This window comes from Silene latifolia, unplaced genomic scaffold (assembly GCF_048544455.1).
Source record: "Silene latifolia isolate original U9 population unplaced genomic scaffold, ASM4854445v1 scaffold_20.1, whole genome shotgun sequence".
Taxonomy (NCBI): Eukaryota; Viridiplantae; Streptophyta; class Magnoliopsida; order Caryophyllales; family Caryophyllaceae; genus Silene; species Silene latifolia.
Genome location: NW_027413163.1, coordinates 11,015,161 through 11,033,524, shown reverse-complemented (window position 1 = coordinate 11,033,524; position 18,364 = coordinate 11,015,161). Strand labels below are relative to the sequence as shown.

General features: G+C 39.0%; 1 protein-coding gene across 1 annotated transcript; it reads right to left on the bottom strand.

Moving 5' to 3' along the window:
- Positions 1–16,506: 16,506 nt before the first annotated feature.
- On the bottom strand, positions 16,507–17,162 carry LOC141638317 (uncharacterized). The gene is made up of 3 exons (XM_074447721.1): positions 17,152–17,162; positions 16,885–17,050; positions 16,507–16,791 (listed from the first exon to the last, which is right to left on the bottom strand). Exons 1-3 carry the CDS (start codon positions 17,160–17,162, stop codon positions 16,507–16,509), a joined length of 462 nt encoding a protein of 153 aa, XP_074303822.1.
- Between the last annotated feature and the right edge of the window lie 1,202 nt (positions 17,163–18,364).

Below are 18,364 nucleotides of genomic sequence, written 5' to 3'. Positions count from 1 at the left end.
CGTAGCGAAAATGCCCGCATCACAATACGAAGTACCATGCCCGGATCACCACCCGAGGCACAACAACCACATCGATAAACATCATAACCACATATAATTCCCATAAACACTGACTCAGTATGACATTTCGAACAAGAAAACTCATTCAAAACCGTTTTACTAGATTATAACACATCATATTATACGGAATAAACTGACAAGAATCTCATGAACATCATCCTTACCATTTCACGGGATAAACATGTATCATCAATACACATACAATTTTAACTATTCTTGCCAGATCAATCAAATTATTACCTTTTGAACCTCATTTCATTAGTATACCGTACCCAACATAAATTACAAAACATTCATATAACAACTTTATAATTATCACACCATACCACTTCTTGTGAGGTCAGAACCTCACACAAACATTTACACATATCATAGACCCGTAATCACATCCAACTAGTCAATCCTGATCACGTAAGTTACCGCTTGACAATGAATAACTCTCATCCGGACTTAACTCAGGTGCCTTTCATAACATATCCTCTCTTACACACAATTATCACCCCTCCGGCAAATGTAGCCATAACATCGCACCCAACTTCCAAATGGACACCTCGTATATCCACATCTTATACTTCCTCACAACCAAACATACCAACCACCTCCACAAAATCAACCGCATTAGAACAACTAACTTCTCTAAAGTAACATCATTCTCAGCCACTAGTGACACTACTATGACAACAACATCCTTCATGTGACTACTCTCTTACTATCACTTCTTAATATAACAATTTGTTTCCTCTCTTTGGTTATCATCCCAAATACGAACATCCAATCCATCAACAAAACATACCTCAACATTATTCCCAATTCTATCCTTTATCATATCGCTACCTAACTCTCCACCAAAATCTCAGATCTTGCAACACTCCACAAGCTTCTTATTCCCTTAATACCTCGAAACTCACGGCTAACACGTCGTCCTGCTCTCCTATATAACCATTAACTCACACCCTCTAGTGGGGATATCGTACATTTCCTAATTTCCTACCTTCATGCTCCTTAACTCCGGTCAACGTTCTCTCAACTTACTTCCATTCCTCTTTCCCTCCTTTTACTCAATAATGCCAATTAATAAGTCATCTCCTTTCTCTTTCCACCTAACTCTTAGTCATTTGTTTATTTTCCATAGCTCCACAACTCTAGTTCCATTAATTCATATCAATATCTTATCATTCTTCTTATCATTTATCATCTCTCATCTTGCTTCACACTCACCCTTGTCACCATCAAGTCCACGCACTAACATTTACTCTTCAATTAGTCGTATCTCCCTTTCGCATCTCTAGAAACCAAAATTCACTTCATACCGTTTGTCCAAAGAATTACACACTAGGCTCACCCCTTGATATTCCAACTTCCCAAACTTAGCCACTATCTACAAATCCACATCGCGACATAACTTCCTTTAAGTTCACTATATACCTCTCTTTCCTATCTTCTTACAACAACCTTCCATTACATATATCCTTAAGCAACTCTATCCTAGTTGTCTTCCTCCATAAATCCTTACACATCCAAATATGCCACTATTCGTATCCCTTATCTCAATCTTTCATTCTCATGCTTCTTTACACTTACATCACCCTTGCCCATATACACTTACTTTTATACTACTCAACACACGACTATATCACTCGTCATATCTCACAAAACATGCTCTTTACCTCGATTAGCTCATCATTCTTCCCTTTTCTTTTTCCACTATCCTTCACAACCACATTAACACATGTCTTCCTTACCCAACACATGTCCCTCATAAGCCGTCATTCTCCATGTCATAACTTCCGGTAACTTACGTATCAAGACCGTCTCACATATAAAAGAATGCGTTAAGACTCAAAACATACATGTGTATATACCCTACGACTCAAAACAATGTAAAAACATAGCCACCGGCTCAAAACAAAAGTAAGAACATAGCCACCGACTCAAAGTGGCCGCCCAATGAGGTACTCAGTCAAGTACATAACATACTAGGTCGAGTACAAGGTACTCGGTCGAGTAACTATATTACTCGGTCGAGTTTTCGACTCCAGAAGCAAACTCAATTGTCGCAGAAGGATTACTCGGTCGAGTATTGGGAATACTCGGCCGAGTAGACCTTACTCGGTCGAGTATGAGACTACTCGGCCGAGTTCACGACTCCAGACGCTAAACAGTATTATCACAGAGAGATTACTCGGCCGAATATGGAATACTCGGTCGAGTATAAAAGATACTCGGCCGAGTAGGGACTACTCGGTCGAGTATTGGCGCAGTTCTCAGCACCGTCCAGTTTTTGTAAAACAGTCATATCTCACTCGTTACTTGGTCATTTTGGGCGTGTGACCTATCGATAGAATCGTAAGAGGACAAGCTATCACCTCAACTTGGAATCACAACAATATCTTTTCTAGAACTCGACTTATGACAGTTTTAAGATAACCCTTCCATAATCGATCTTCATACTAATCAAATTTCCTAAACCAAAACAATTTGAACATGCATCAAGCAGCAACAACAACAACTCAAAACTCCAAGAAACCAGTACACAAGTGAACTCTTATCATACTCACATGAAAATTAAACACGACATTCATATATATAGATGCATGACCTTAATCACATGCTTCTACCAACAATCAAGCATTAAAATCATCATGTTCATATGCACATGTACCACTACTATACTTCATGTTCAACAATGTATTAAACAGGTAACATGATCACATTCTTCATGCTCAATATCAACCAGATACAATTCAGCATTCACCCTTCATATTTTTACCATGTTTCAACACTTAACATGCCAACATATTCCATGCTCAAAGTTTAACATCAACAAATCCTCGATACATCCTTCGACAACCATCACATTCCACTTCTTTCATCATTTCATCCAACCATGCACAAGATTCCAACTATAGGTATCAAACACACATGACTCAACATACAACAATTTCCCCCCATGTGACCGGCTTGAGATCGTAAGGGCCTTAATGCGACTTCGGGACGTCTCCCAAGTCTTTGCGGCAGCTCCAAACAACTCTCCCCGGGTTCATTTTATTTAGACTCCCTAAGTTCATTGGATTCATTTGTTTTAGGTGCCGGAATCGTCGGCTCTGATACCACTTTGTAACACCCTCTCATACCAAGGTACCTTACCAGGACTACCCCAGCATGAAAGGTTGTTACCATCTCGGTTGCCCGTGTAATACTCCGTATTTATAAGTCTTGGGGTACTCTATCGAGTAGCCCTTACTCTGTCGAGTAAGGGCAAGTTGCGAAATAAAATAGTTTCTGACCTGTTGGGTACTCGATCGAGTAGCTGGGGTACTCGATCGAGTAGGGGGGTACTCGATCGAGTACCTTGGGTACTCGATCGAGTGTCCGGTTTTACGGGGGAGTTTTCTCGGGTTTTGTTAATTACGCGATTAAGGTATTTAAACCAATTCGTCTTTGTTCTAAATCACTTTTTACAAAACCTAAAACCTGTTTAAGAGAGAAAGCAACTTGTCTTCTTCCTAATCGCGTTCTTGACAATTCCCGGAGTTCAGACGGTCGGTTTGCATCGTAGTTTGTGTCGTTGGATTCCTTGCGTCGAGGGTAAGCTTTTAATGTAATTTATATAATGTTTTGTTAAGATTAGTGAAACCCTAATTTAGGAATTGGGGGTTTTTATGAATAGTAATTGAATAGTAGTATCTATGTGTTGTATGGTAGGAGGAGAGTTCATAGAAGAGGCGTTTTGAGACAAACCAGTAGATACCGTCTGCGTGTTGTGCTAACCAGGTAGGATTTCCTACTCAGTATTAGTCCCATAATGGGATATTGGTGATGTGCTGTAGTTAGTTGATTGATTTACGATGATTGTAATTGTAATTGTGATTGTGATTGTGGTTGTGTTTGTGATGGTTCTCGAGATGCGTTCTCGGCTGAGTGGGGTCACTTGCGGGAGTGATCTCACGCCCTAGTTTCGCCCTTCGTGGAACCCGCCACGAAAGGGGATGTGCACATTAATGGGACAGGGTTATCGCTCGTACGATGAGCGGGGCTTAGGTGGGAACGGCTGCGGTCCCCCATCGGTGGGTCGGTCCAAAGGACGATCGATATTGAGATGATGGGAGTTGGTGGTGTGTGTGTGTGTGTGTGTGACACTGATTCACTTGTCTGTTTGCCTTATTATTGTTGATATATGTATTGAATTGTGTGATTAGTATTGACCCCGTTTAAATGTTTTAAAAACTGTGGTGATCCATTCGGGGGTGGTGAGCAGTTATTGAGCAGGTGTGATATGACGCGTATGGGATAGCCGGATGAGTCATCACGTGGCGCTTAGAAGTCTTCCATTTGTGTCGACGAAGTCTAGTAGCTTTGATAGTTTTAGTCAGAGACCGTATGAGAACCTTGTAATTCCTTTTGTTAGTTTTGGTTTTATAATGTAATCACTTAAACTTATTTAATAAAGTATGTTTCTTCATTGTCTTATGATTATCATGCCTCGGGTAACCGAGATGGTGGCATCCTTATACCCGAGTGGTCCTGGTAAGGCACTTGGAGTATGGGGGTGTTACAAATGGTATCGTGAGCGACGATTTTGGAACTGTAACAAATGAACATAATGAACATAGGGAGTCTAATAAAATGAACCTGGTGTATGTGTAATGGGAGCCCCTACATGATGCTAGGTTTTGGGTGAGTAGGCGCCCTCACTTCAAAATCTTGGCCCCATGATACTTAAGCCGGTCCACATGGTATGGGAACGTGGAGTCCGTGGGTATATGTGTGACGTGTATGTTAATTGTGTTGTATATGGTTTGTTGAAAGTATGTTGCATGATAGTTGGTTGACATGTTGGTTGGAATCGTTGGAAAAGTATATGAGAATGATGAATGATATGGTAGAAAAAGAAAGTAGTTCGTATATGATGATGTGTGATGAAGTGGATTTGTAATGTTGTTGTATTAGCAACATGGAAATAGGATTTGTAGTGTATGGGTGTGGTTTGTGTTATGAAAAGTTATGAAAATTTAAAACATGCGAGTAATACATAATTGAAAGTTGAATGTTATATGAGCATGATAGATGGTAATGTTTGACTGTTGGTAAGTAGTAACATGAAGAATAGAGGTTCAATGATATGTGTTTTGTATAACGAATTGGATGAAAAGCATGATGGCTGTTTATAACGTGGCACTTAATAACACGAAGTAGATTATTTTGTTGATTGTATGAGGAGTCGCGCAGATTTGAATGCGTAGTTGTAATCATAATGTTGAAATAATAATGAATGCATAGTACGTTAGGGTATGTGAGATAACATGCGAGTAGTATTCACGAGTCTGCATGACTCGATCGAGTGGGTTTGATTCGATCGAGTGGGTACTTGTTGTTATTTTGACCAGAATCGTGTTTCTGGGCACTCGATCGAGTACCTAGGGCACTCGATCGAGTGTGTTGTCACTCGATCGAGTAGCCGGGCTACTCGGTCGAGTAAGTCAGAGATCAGAAGGTCTATTTGGGTTCTGGAGTCGGGGCACTCGATCGAGCATGTTGGGCACTCGATCGAGTAGCCTCAACTCGATCGAGTAGGTTCTGGTACTCGATCGAGTGGGGTCTGTGCAGGTCATATGCGTATTTCGGGTCATATGTTTGTCTTTTGACATTCGTTGCATATTACGTTTAATTCAAAGGTGTTGTATTACTTCTTTATGCATTGTTTTACGTATGTGTTGGTCCTGAAGCGTAAGTTACCCAATCTTATGTTGTAAAGAGTGGCACTATGATGAGTATGAGTTCGGTGGGGAGGACATGAATTATGAGTGATTATGATAGATGGTGGAAAAAGAAAAAGGGAAGATTGGTATAGTTTATTGAGGCAAGGCGCACGTTTTGCGAGACGGGATGAGTGATATGATTGTGTGTTGAGTAATGTAGAAATAAGTGAATATAGACAAGGGATGATGTGAGTATAATGAACGTGAGAATGAAAAGATTGGAAGTAAGAATGTGGATAGTGGCAGCTCGAGATGTGTAAAGAGTTAAGGAGGGAAATGGTTAGGAGTCGTGTGGGTTATGGATTTAGGTAGTGAAAGTTCGTTTAAAGGGGTTGAGAAGAGTAATATATAGTGAACTTTGTGGAGACATGTCGCGAGGTGTATTTATAGACAGTGAGTGAGTTTGGGAGGTTTATTGAAAGATGAAACTACTGTGTGAGTTCCTTGGGTAATTGGCGGTATGAAAGGAATTTTGATTTCTAGAGATGTAAGAAGGGAGATGCAATTGTTGAACAGTAAACGTTGATTCTATGGATGTATTAGTGGCAAGGGTGATTGATGACACAATAAGAGAATATTTGTGGTAAGAAAGAGGGAGATGATATCGATATAAAATAATGAGATTTGAGTCTTGGAGCGATGAGAAGGTAATTGGTGCACAAAAGGGTTAGATAGAAGTAATAAGGAGTTGAGCTATTAAATTGGTATTATTGAGTGTAAAGAGAAAAGAAGGATAAAAGTAAGCTGAGGAAAATGTTCACCGGAGTTATGTGATGTAAAGGTAAGGAATCATCGAAATGTGTGATAGTATCACGAAGATGTTAGCTGAAGGTTATATAGGAGTTTCAGGACAACATGATTGATAATGAGTTTCGAGGAATTAAGGAAAGTAAGAAGTTAGAAGAATATCTGCATAATATGAGATTTTGGTGGAGAAATGGACGATGATTCAATTAAGGAAAATATTGGGAAGAACGTTGAGATGATTTTGTTCATGGATTCGATGTTCGTTGTTTGGGATGTTAACCAAAGATAGAAAAGAAATCATGATATTTAGAGATGAGTGAAGAGGTTTGATGTCCGGACAGTGGTAGTGTTATGGTCTTTGACTAGTGGTTAAGGAAAAGTGTATATTAGAAAAGTGGCAATTCTAAAGAGGCTGATTTTGTAAAGACTGAATTGATAAAAGTATGGTTGTCAGGAAGTATAAGACATAGTCTTAGGAGGTGGTTTCTCATAATGAGTGTTAGCTGTATGGTTATGTATGGCAGAAGGTGCTGGTGATGCGAATGGAAGAATGTGATGAGGGGCTTGCGAGTTAAGCTCGGACAGCTGGTAACCTTTGTTGAGTGGTAACTTACGTGGTCAGGATTGACTAGTTGGTTGTGATGACGGGTCTATGATGTGTAAATGTTTGTGTGAGGTTCTGACCTCACAAGAAGTGGTACGGTGTGATAATTATAAAGCTATTTTATGAATGTTCTGTAATATATATATGTTGGACACGGTGGTTTAATTGAATGATATCCAAAAAGGTAATAATTTGATTAATTTGACATGGCTAGTTATAATTTTATGTGTATTAATAAAACACGTGTATTCCGTGAAATGGTAGAGATGATGTTCATGAGATGCTTATCTGTTATTTCATATAATATGTTGCGTTGTGATAGAGTAAAGTGGATTGGAGTAAGTTTCCTTGTCCGAAAGGTTATTTCCGAGGCAGTATTTATGGAATCGTATGTAGTTGTGATGTCTATCGATGTGGTTGTGGTGCCTCGGGTGGTGATCCGGGCTCGATATTTAGTGTTGTGATGCGGGTATTTTCGCACTACGGTGTGGCTGTTGGTGGCGGTGTTGTGATGCCGTCACCGGTTATGGTGGAGTAGGCGGGGTGATTATGATTCGGGTTTCGAAAGTACATACCAGTTATACATAGATTGTTGTTTTGTTTGATGTTGCTCTCTGCGAGTGTCAGTTTGTGCTGATAGACAGTTGTCTTGCTTATTCATGTTTTCTTTACTAGGTTAAGTTGGGAATGAGGTAGAGTATGATGTGAAATAGAGTTGTATATGTTTCGTTGTTGTCATGGGATAGTGATAATCTGTTGATGGGACGCGGTTGTGAGAGGTTGTTACGGTAATGTTGATCTTGTTTTCAGATGAGACATCGGTAGACATGGTAATGGGAAATGATTCGTGGAACATGTGTTGTAATGAGTGAAAAGCGGCGGGTAGTTCATAATCTTTTGTTGAGACAGTGAGTGTGGGGTGTTGGGGAAATTAGTGTCATGTTAAGTTGTGTATGAATTTTGCGGTAATGAAAGAAAGAACTTGAGGATCTAGTGTGCGTGTACGTAACGAGTGCGGATCGGGAGTTATGCTTCTGGGGGATAAGTGCCTTACATAGCGAGGTATGTTGGTTTTGCAGTGATAATGGAGAGTTAGTATGGTGATTTTGCTACGAGCCTTATGGTATAGGTTAGGGGTGTGCAGATTGATTTGAAGTATGAGAACTGTTGAAGTAAGAGAGCCTTGAGAAATAGGAGTGATTATGGAAATGAGGTTATAGGCAGTTATCTTTGACATAGGGTGGTGATGAGGATAATGAGATAATATAGCTAAGGGTTTAGTATTAGCGAGTTACGAGGACGTAACATTTGTCTTAAGAGGAGTAGGATGCAATAAAAGAGAGTTTCATGGTGGTGCATGCGGTAATATAATTGGAAGTAGAGTGTTAGCGTAGCGTAAAGGAGGGATTTGTTTTGTGGACAATACTTATAAAAGGGCCATGGCCGTGCTCGTAGTAGTGTGATGCTTGAGTGGGGAATATTTTATATAATGTTGACATTGGAGGATGATGTTATGAGTGTGAGTAAACTTCGAGGACGAAGTTCCTTTTAAGGGTGGTGGAATGTAACATTCCGTTTGATGTCTATGAGCGTCTTGGTATTGGATTTGATAGTTGATGATATTATGGAGCTAGCAGCATTAGAGGATGGTAGTTGGTTATGTATGGAGTTGGTGTCGTGAAAGATATATATGTGGTAGATACGATGTAGTGAGTCATGTTGTGGAAGTAAACATAGCTGGTAGAATGGGGGTTAAGAGTTCATGTTCTATGTTCGGTCGAGTTCTCGAGTCCTTAGCTAAGTTGTTGTGTCTTGGTCGAGTCAGTATGGTTGTTTTTATGTATGGGTTGAACTTCGGGGACGAAGTTCCTTTTAAGGAGGGAAGACTGTAATACTCCGTATTTATAAGTCTTGGGGTACTCTATCGAGTAGCCCTTACTCTGTCGAGTAAGGGCAAGTTGCGAAATAAAATAGTTTCTGACCTGTTGGGTACTCGATCGAGTAGCTGGGGTACTCGATCGAGTAGGGGGGTACTCGATCGAGTACCTTGGGTACTCGATCGAGTGTCCGGTTTTACGGGGAGTTTTCTCGGGTTTTGTTAATTACGCGATTAAGGTATTTAAACCAATTCGTCTTTGTTCTAAATCACTTTTTACAAAACCTAAAACCTGTTTAAGAGAGAAAGCAACTTGTCTTCTTCCTAATCGCGTTCTTGACAATTCCGGAGTTCGACGGTCGGTTTGCATCGTAGTTTGTGTCGTTGGATTCCTTGCGTCGAGGGTAAGCTTTTAATGTAATTTATATAATGTTTTGTTAAGATTAGTGAAACCCTAATTTAGGAATTTGGGGTTTTTATGAATAGTAATTGAATAGTAGTATCTATGTGTTGTATGGTAGGAGGAGAGTTCATAGAAGAGGCGTTTTGAGACACCGTAGATACCGTCTGCGTGTTGTGCTAACCGGTAGGATTTCCTACTCGTATTAGTCCCATAATGGGATATTGGTGATGTCTTTGTAGTTAGTTGATTGATTTACGATGATTGTAATTGTAATTGTGATTGTGATTGTGGTTGTGTTTGTGATGGTTCTCGAGATGCGTTCTCGGCCGAGTGGGGTCACTTGCGGGAGTGATCTCACGCCCTAGTTTCGCCCTTAGTGGAACCCGCCACGAAAGGGGATGTGCACATTAATGGGACGGGGTTATCGCTCGTACGATGAGCGGGGCTTAGGTGGGAACGGCCGGTCCCCCACTCGGCGTGGTCGTCCAAAGTGGACGGTCGATTGAGATGATGGGAGTTGGTGGTGTGTGTGTGTGTGTGTGTGTGACAGTTCAGCTGTCTGTTTGCCTTATTATTGTTGATATATGTATTGAATTGTGTGATTAGTACTGACCCCGTTTAAATGTTTTAAAACTGTGGTGATCCATTCGGGGTGGTGAGCGATTTATTGAGCAGTGTGATATGACGCGTATGGGATAGCCGGATGAGTCATCACGTGGCGCTTAGAAGTCTTCCGTGTGTCGACGAAGTCTAGTAGCTTTGATAGTTTTAGCTGTAGACCGTATGAGAACCTTGTAATTCCTTTTGTTAGTTTTGGTTTTATAATGTAATCACTTAAACTTATTTAATAAAGTATGTTTCTTCATTGTCTTATGATTATCATGCCTCGGGTAACCGAGATGGTGGCATCCTTATACCTGAGTGGTCCTGGTAAGGCACTTGGAGTATGGGGGTGTTACACCCGAGGTTAGTATATATCAAAAGCAACAAGTCCAAACACATTTATTAAGGAACGGTAATTATAAAAGTTACATAGTCTCCAAAATCTAATAAACGAATTATCCAAATGGCAACAACTACCAAAACAATAACTAAAGCTCGTGATGGTGTCATCTAATCCAGCGTGGTGACTCTCCCATGACTACCCCCAAGCTCAATAAATGTATCACCTGTCACAATCTGCTCACCATCCCCGAATGGATCACCGCAGGTTTTACAAAACAACAACACGGGGTCAGTACTACTCAATCAATATAAGACAACAAACATTACCACCAGCTGATCCTCGATCTCACGCACAGTAACCGACTACACACCGAAGTGTGTAGCCCTGCCAGATTACCCATCGCAACAGGTAATCCTCGCCGCCAGTGGGTGACCGCAGCCCATCCCCACCTAGTCCAGCTCATCAACGAGCGACTAACAATCCCTGTCTCTTAATGTGCACATCCCCTCCCATGGCGGGTTCCACGGAGGGCGAACTAGGGTGTGAAGCCACTCTCGCAAGTGACTCCACCACAATCACACAAACCACAGCATCACAGCTGTCACAACACCACAACCGTCACAACACAATCACCTCACCACCGTCACCACAACACCCTTACTCCGATGATCAGCAGATAACAACAATTACAATACAATAGTAATCTCAACCAATTAACAATACTGAGTAGGGGGAAACCCTACCTTTTCGCAATCCGCTATGCTGCAATCAACCATACAAATGCATAACAAACATCACATCGTCACCTACAACAATAATCACATAATACAATTACACATTGCACAATCCCATTTTCCCCAATTCCATATATACAGTAACCCCAAAAGAATACAAATGACAAGGGAATGAAACTTACCAACAGTAGAATAAGAGACTACACGCAAGGATCACGAAGATTTGCACACACAACGAGATATGAGGATGATTAGGGAGTGATTAGGGAAAGATCGTAGAATGATTAGGGTTGGAAGTGATGTTTTAGAAACTGACGTCGAATATAAAATAACCCTAACATTCCCTAATCAAACCGATAAAATAACATTCGCCAGACCAGATACTCGGTCGAGTAAAGCTATACTTGGCCGAGTATCATCTACTCGGTCGAGTATTCTCCATACTCGGCCGAGTATTACTCGGCAGAACCAAAACAGCCTCCACAATTAACACTACTCGGCCGAGTAGGCTCTACTCGGTCGAGTATACTAATTAACAAAATCCGTAGTGTTACAGAATCAGCCTTGATAAACATATAAGTTTGAGCCCATCCTTTATCATCCCCTGAATCAAAGTTGGTAATCAGGTGAGCCATCTTTGACCTGACTCGAAAATTGAATAGAATGACTCTTCAGGTGATAGACATTCTTGAAATCATCCAGGGTAATAACCAATTTATGCTTAGAACATAAATGCTCAATAGAATGGACAATTTTCCAAACCATTGGCATGAGTTGAAACGGAGGAACCCTAATAGCCCTAACCACCTCAGTCATAAAAGGAGAAAGGGGAAGCTGACCGCCACCCCTGAACGCCCACTCAAAAATACAGAACCAACCCGGGCTACTCCAATTAGCCCTGACAGGACCGTTCTCAGGAATCCAAACCTCAGCTCCATGAGGAATAAGGCCCCTGCCCTTTATATAATGCTCAAAAGTAGGTTTCAGTTGATTGGCTTCTTGAAAAGAAGCCGCCAAAGCCTTATTAGGAGAATATTCAACCCCCTTATAAGACATGGACAGAACCTCTGGAGGAGCAACAACCTCCACCACATCATCCTCAGGGATGATATCAGGGACCCCCTCAACCTCGGCGAAAAAAAACCATTTCAACTTCAACAGGAACTTTTTCAGCCTCAGCAGGAGCTTTTGAAGCTGTTGTCCTTCTCCTGCCACCAGCCATATCTTATTTTTTCTGGAAAGATGAATTTTTCAAAGAGAGAATTTTTTAGAAAGGGAAAGAAGAAATTTGGGGATTGAAATGTGGAAACAATCACGGCAAAGGAAGGATATTTATAACCGCAAATCCTAAACGGCTAGAAAAGCAAGTGGTAGAGACTAATCATGACTCTCCTAGGGTTTTGTGAACCTACCCTATTAATGACAAATAACCGTTACAAGAAGTTGAATCAAACACCAATTCTAAATCCGATAAAAAGACCCTGCACAAATCACTTGCCTGGCCCAAATTTTTATCTCCTTATTCCTGGCCAGACCCAATAATGGAATAAGCAGATAAGGGGCAATTGTTGGGCCCTAAATTATCCTCCCTGACCTGATATAGGCCAGGCAACAGCCAAGGACAACTTCCAGGCAAAAGACATTTGAAACCAGGCATTGATTCAACACGGATAGGCACCAAGCAGGAGTTGATGAAAGACAAAGTAAAGATAACCAGCAGCCTAAAAAGGAAAAGCACCAGGCCACTGCAGGCGACAAATAGGCTGTTGATATATGTTCCCTACAAAAAAGGAAGACCAATTCCAGAAAGCTATGATATAGGAAGTAGTCAAAACAACTGCTAATAAAGAGGCAACCACCTCCGGGTAAATAGGGCACATTCCCTATTTACCAGGAAACCCTAAACGGCATAAGAAGGAGGGAGAGATCAGCTATAAATAGAAAAGAAGAGAAGATTAGAAGGGACATCAGATATAGCCTCACTTTTACTTATATTTTTGTATTCTTAAGCTATATATTCGCTTCATCACGCCCGATATAACAATACTCTATCAGGCTATCTAAAATCATAGTAACAATCACTCCTGGCTTGGTGCCCGTGGTTTTTTCCCTTATTCCCAGGGTTTTTCCACGTACAAAAATCTTTGTGTCATCGTTTATTAGTTCATTTTGCACTTAATTATACCAATCAGGCAAGTTGTTTGAGTTAGATCACCCTACATATAAATCCCTGGCAGGACAATCTAGATCAGTAAAAAGCCTGTCAAAACAACTGCAAACTAATTATATGCACATATAAATTTGTTCAGACGTTTAGTCGTTGATCTTCTGATTCTTCCGCATTATTTACTGTTTTATAGTATGATAACAATCAATATTATACTAGTTTTAACCTTGTGTAAATTGCACGGGATTACATAAACATTGTGATCATCAAAAGTTTTATACATTTAAGATTTATCAATTGAATATTTTGGTTATAAATATACTTTGTACTAAAAAATTTATTCATATAAATTTGAACAAAGTTGTTATATATAAATATAAATTCAACAAAATGTAATTATCAAATTGTCAATATAGTGACATAAGAAATTACGTACAAGTTTTGTGCACTACGTTAATTATTCAACAAAATATGAATTATTTCTTTATAAGCAACAAAATCGTTTCGCGGATAATAGAAAGCTATATCCATTTAACACATACATTTGTGTTAATTTGTTAATCCGTTGTGTAAATCTAGGTAGCCTAACTAAACGCTCCGTACAAATTAACTTCATTGACCCAAAACCTAAGTAGGGTTATCTAACTCTAAAGTAGGCTGATTATTATGCATGCTAGAATAATTACGCAATTGCTAAATCCCGCACGTTTATTTGCTAAATCCCACACATATTGCCCTAATTTTACAGAATTGCCCTTCGTCTTAGCAAAGAATTAAAAAAAAACTTCTCTCTCTAAGCCTAACAAATCTGTTAATCGTTCGACAATTATTGATCGTAATTCACAAATATCAAACGTAATTTCGTTGTTTTATCAACATTCTTATTAAGAATCGTCTTTTATTCGATTTAGTTGACGTTTTTTTGATTAAAAAATGGGTTTTTTTAACAATTAGGGTTTGGGTTGGGTTGGGTTGGGTTGGGTTGTTGAGAGGGTGGTTGTAGCATCATCAGGCCGGAGAAAGGTGGTCACAGGAGGCGGCGTCTAGTGGTATGGTCAGCGCGCCGCATGTCGTAGAGTGCACCGATGGCTGCAAGTTGTAGGAGGGGATGGGAGCAGAGACGGGTGGTAGGCGCAAGGACGGTGGTGTGGAGAGATGGTCGGCGCGTGGATGGGGGGCGGGGACAGGTGGCGGGGACAGGTGGTCGGCTGTGCTTTAAGGGTGGTGAGGAAAGGGTTGTCGGAGTTGAATTGGTGGTATACTGTATGGTTTTTTTTTTATTTCTTCCTTTTTTTTTCAGTTTTTAATTAATTGATTTTTTGGGTTTTTTTTGTTTCTCTCTCTTGTTTTTGCTTGGTTGGGTTGAGAAATGAGGAGGGTATATTCGGAATAAGGGGGGAAAAGTGTGCGGGATTGAATAAAATGATGTGCAGGATTTAGCACGTCCCAATAATTATGCGAGGTTGATAAAAGTATGAATAAATAAACATAAACAAATGCAAGACAAAGATATTTATATGTGGAAATTAAAAATCTTTGAATTGGAAAAAATTACGGACACCAAGTCAGGAGAAGATTTCACTATGTATGTAAATTAATTGCACAATTGTATGAATAATTTCGTATAATAATTTCTAAGTTATGGGTTGCTCGAGTGGGAGATCTTGTGTCCCTCATTCTATTTATAACCACCTCCTTCTTTCAGCGGATGTCACCCTTAGTAAGTGGGTGAACCTTGCACGTTTGAAGGCCACCTTCTTTGGAAATAGTTGACTCGTTCTTCTTGTTAACTATCACTTCTTCTCTCTATGCTAGGGCTTTTGGGTTCTTCTCCTCGTTCTTCAAATGATGTGGAGTTAACGCTCCATCAAAATATGAACCACTTTGAAAGTAGTCAATTAACATGTGCTCAATTGGTTTCTTATCCAGGGCCTGACCAATATAGTGTTAGGAATATTTCCTAGTTTCATATTGTATAAATTTTGTTAATATTTCCGCTTTCCTTATTCTCGTAATTACCTTAGCTTTGCTTATTTGTTTAGGTAAATATGTTGATAGCTTTCTTTCCTTCCAAGCATTGTAATAGTATATAAGCTATGTTTGTAACCCTTGTAAATCATCAATACAATTAACCTTTTCCATTTAACACTTGCACCACGCTCTTGAAAGCGGTGGCCAATTAGCCTCTTTGTCAAATATGACGAAAGATGTAGTAGATTTAGCATCCTGCACTTTTAACTCGATACGATACCTAACAGAAAGAAGAGTCAGACAATTAGATAACAATGTTGATAGTGTCATTATTACATCTATTAAAAATCAGAGTATTGTCTGAAAAACTAATACATTATTGTCTGAGTTTCACTTGACTTTTTGCAAGTGTCACACCAAAGGCCAGATGCCTTGTGACGTGGCTTACTGGTGCACCCAAAACATGATTGGTAATTCCAGGGGTTTTCTCTCGGGATACCTTTTACTTTAGCGGTGCAATAACATATGAGATCCTGGGTGTCCCAAAAAGGATAATAAAGGGCTTAGTAAACCAAAGGAGAAGAAAAAAAAAGGACAGTTAATAACTTTATACCTTCTTGTACTCAATTTCTGCATACTCTAAGAGGCTTGATATATCTTTTGGATGATTTCATCTCTAACTGATTTGTGTTTGAACTCGCCATTCTTCTCACTATAAATTGTACTGAGTGTGTTCACTTCAGGGAAGTCCAGATTGAGGTATAGACTACTTGTTGACGAAGTTGCTAGACTATTGTATCCTGAAAATTTTTTAAATCAAATGAATTTGGTGATATCGTCTGACATTCAGTAAAAAGCATGGTAGTGAATAAATTACATACTTACCATTATAGTTCTTTACCGTGAGAGATGTGACGACGGCTATGGTAGGTAAATTAGAACCAGTCAGTTTTTCCTTTTGTAGATGATAGTCGGCGAGACACTGATCCCATAATGTAATTCTTATTTTATCACCCCTGTATAAGAATTAAAGGAGATTATAAAGTTTTGGAGGGAGGGAGAAAAGTAAAGCATATAGATTATAATCCAAAGGTGGGGTACATATACTTAATTTTCAATCACTATTGCAAAATAATTGCTTCCGGGTTTCTCGTCGACAACCACTCCGTATAGATCTGTAAATTATGGAGTAAAGTTAGAAAGGTAGATATTAATTACGGACCATTAAGTAAGGTTAGTTTAAATACCAGTAAGTATGTAGTGATTATCACGACGTTGATCTAGGTTGTCGTATGGAATGAAGTCAAATCTATAAATAGGTATAGTACTATCTTCTAATGCCATGGCCTTGGCAAAAGTAGAGTAAAAGAACTTCAGCATAATCTTGTTGTCGCTTACAACACGATACATAGACCTGTTTGCGATAACCTCAAAGTTCTTGAGGATATGGATTTTTCCATCAAAAATTTTTGGTTGGAAGCGTTTCCAAAAATAACCTGGGATGGTTGCCTGCACGTATCCTCCCTGTAAACATATAGTTGGAAGTAAGTTGGTTGCCCCAGGTGAAAAACATAAGGTATATGGAAAGAGGAGATAGAATATAGAATAGTTCGTTACCTCTTCATCTATGAGGACCATAGAAACATAAAGAAGTTCAGCTTTGTTATTTGGATTATGAACTTTGCACAATCTTGTGACACGAACCTCGATTTTCAAATCGTTACTGCTAGAGTCTTCGTTGTCAGGAGGTGTGGGTCTTAGTTCATTGATCATCGAATAAGATCTGTTGCAAAGAAAAAGTCAAGTTAATATAATATAAATTAATGCAATAGTAATTGGATGCAGGTACAAAAACGGTACTGAAGCTACATATGGAGAACACACCTTGGTGCCATGGTTGCTTAAAGAGTTTGCAAGCTAATTTTTTTCACAGGTTTTTCAAAGTTGATATTAGGTTATTTATATAGTAACTTTGCAAATCTATCTGTTCCTATAGGTTTAGGAATATATGAGCTAAAAGATAAGAGTCCACAAATTGTGTTCTACTCCAACATGAATTGGAACTAACGTGCAAAGGGGATTGAAGATCGTATGAAAGTGAAGACAACATGCTGTATTTGTGGTAGACTGGGGATCAGATTTTTTAATGTAGTAATCATCAACTTAAGATAATATTTGGACTTTTTTAGTAGTGTTTGTTTTATGGTAGAATGTATCCAACGTGATTTTTTTAGATTAATATAATGAAATCTGTTTGTATATTTTAATTTGGGTGTTTTATAAAACGTGGAGTCTCTAGAATTGCCTGGAAAAAGCCTCTTATATTTATATATATATATATATATATATATATATATATATATATATATATATATATATATATATATATATATATATATATTGATTTAATATGTTGGTGATTAAACCTTATTAGTGTTAAACTTTATAAGTTATTTACTCTTATAACTTTGTAAAACACTTTTAAGTTTCTAAAAAAAACCAATAATCACACATAGAAAAGAAAAAAAAAATATATTAAATTACATAAGTGAGGCTGAAAACAGGGTATCGATCAGATATACACACTACTACAAATCCAGGCAACCACAACGGCCCTTTAGCAACGTTTATTCACGAAAATCACCATAAAACGTTGTAGAATGGATGGCGCGAATTTTACTAAACATAATTACAACGGTTATGTGCTGTTAACCGTTGTTATTAGTTTTAACAACGGGTCAAACTTGCACAACCGTTGTTAATATAAAAACAAATAATAACAGTTTACTCTGTAATACATTATAACCGTTGTTAATAATTTGGCGCAAAATTAGTGAAAAGTAATTACAACGGTTATATATAAATCCGTTGTTAATACTTTTTAACAACGGTTTTCTAAGGACCCGTTGGTAATATATTCTCTAATGACAACGGGTTTATGTGTAAAAACCGTTGTCAATACTTTCCGTAATATATACCCCACAAACACATATCAGCTACAGCCACAAACACAAACACATACACAAACACAAACACTTTCTTTTTCATCGTCTCTTTCTCTCTTTCTCATCGTCGCTTTATCATCTCCGTCATTGTT

Bases quoted from the DNA above. Each gene is read 5' to 3' on its own strand.
- LOC141638317 (XM_074447721.1), bottom strand. The intron at 16,792-16,884 runs GTAACGAACTAT...ATATGTTTACAG, and splicing joins TGGTCCTCATAGATGAAGAG to GGAGGATACGTGCAGGCAAC.